Source organism: Temnothorax curvispinosus, unplaced genomic scaffold, assembly GCF_003070985.1.
Source record: "Temnothorax curvispinosus isolate PA1 unplaced genomic scaffold, ASM307098v1 QBEX01018587.1, whole genome shotgun sequence".
Lineage (NCBI taxonomy): Eukaryota > Metazoa > Arthropoda > Insecta > Hymenoptera > Formicidae > Temnothorax > Temnothorax curvispinosus.
The window spans coordinates 1-1107 of record NW_020228367.1 but is presented as its reverse complement, the minus strand read 5'-3'; the positions used below and the strand labels follow the sequence as shown (position 1 = coordinate 1107).

General features: G+C 41.9%; 1 protein-coding gene across 1 annotated transcript; it reads right to left on the bottom strand.

Moving 5' to 3' along the window:
• Nucleotides 1-7: 7 nt before the first annotated feature.
• LOC112468535 (RING finger protein 212B-like) lies at nucleotides 8-867 on the bottom strand (the record flags this gene model as incomplete). Its single annotated transcript, XM_025037753.1, has 3 exons — nucleotides 718-867; nucleotides 265-404; nucleotides 8-189 (listed from the first exon to the last, which is right to left on the bottom strand). Coding segments are annotated over exons 2-3 (291 nt in total), but the record flags the coding sequence as incomplete, so codon positions are not given.
• Nucleotides 868-1107: the final 240 nt, after the last annotated feature.

The following is a 1107-nucleotide window of genomic DNA, read 5'->3' as shown; positions in this document are numbered from 1 at the left end:
TTTGTACGAGTTCAGTGAAGTGGTGCATCAATATTTTCATCTGGTTGCTCCAAAACATGTTCACTTTCGACTGCATTTCCAGAATCTTGCCGAGTGGCTGGAAGTATGGGATCAGCCTCGGCTTCAGCGGCTCCTCCAGGGCTAGCGACATGGTACCACCCTGGCATTGTGGACATTGCGGCTGCTCGACTGTAAGTCGCAAATAGTGAACAGTTGAAATCGGAAAATAAATCGTAACACACGAAAATTTTTCTCAAGGTTTACCTTGCTGTAAACAATTCTGGCAAGAAATATGGCCACACTGGGTAATGACATAGGGACGCTTTCCTCTGTACAACGGGGCGAAGCATTTGTTGCACGTTATCCAGTTCATCTCTGATGCCAGTTGCCAGTTTGCCAGTTTGCTGAAAGTTGATCATAATATGTAATTTTTACGAGACTACTGATCTCTCTCTTGATTCAACCCAGGTAGAACAGAAAGTCACAATGAAATCAAAATAACGTTAAAATGATGATAAAGTGACCAAACACCGTCATTTTGACATTATTTTGATTCTATTGTGACTTGCTGTTCTACTTGGAAAGCAGCAAGTCGTAAGCGATCGTAATTTGGACCACGGACTTGCTGATCTTTGATCGAAACGATTTCTTTGTATGCGTAAGGCGTTAAATGAAGTTTATCTACTAGATATATACGTTATAGAAATCGACACTTACTTCTGTATACGTTCAACTTGAGTTTTCAAACGCTATTTCTTCATAGAAAAAGATACGATTTAATGGCGATCAGAAATCAAAGCCGCTCAACGTTCGCGCGTCTCTGCACGATGCAAGTAACATAGGTAGATTGGAGACTCGGATAAACTTATGCGGGGTCTACAATGCGAGTTGCAAGCAGTCGCAAGTCGCGAGTCGCAAGAAATTAACCAATCTCAGTTGATTATTCTCCTCAAATTCGAATGTGATTGGTCAATTTCCTACGACCCACGACCCACGACTCGCATTGTAGACCCAGCATTTTAAGGCTCAGACACAATGACAAAAATATGGAATAAAGCGGGGAGCACACACTTCTGCACAACGCATAATGCGTAAGCATAAGAAAAT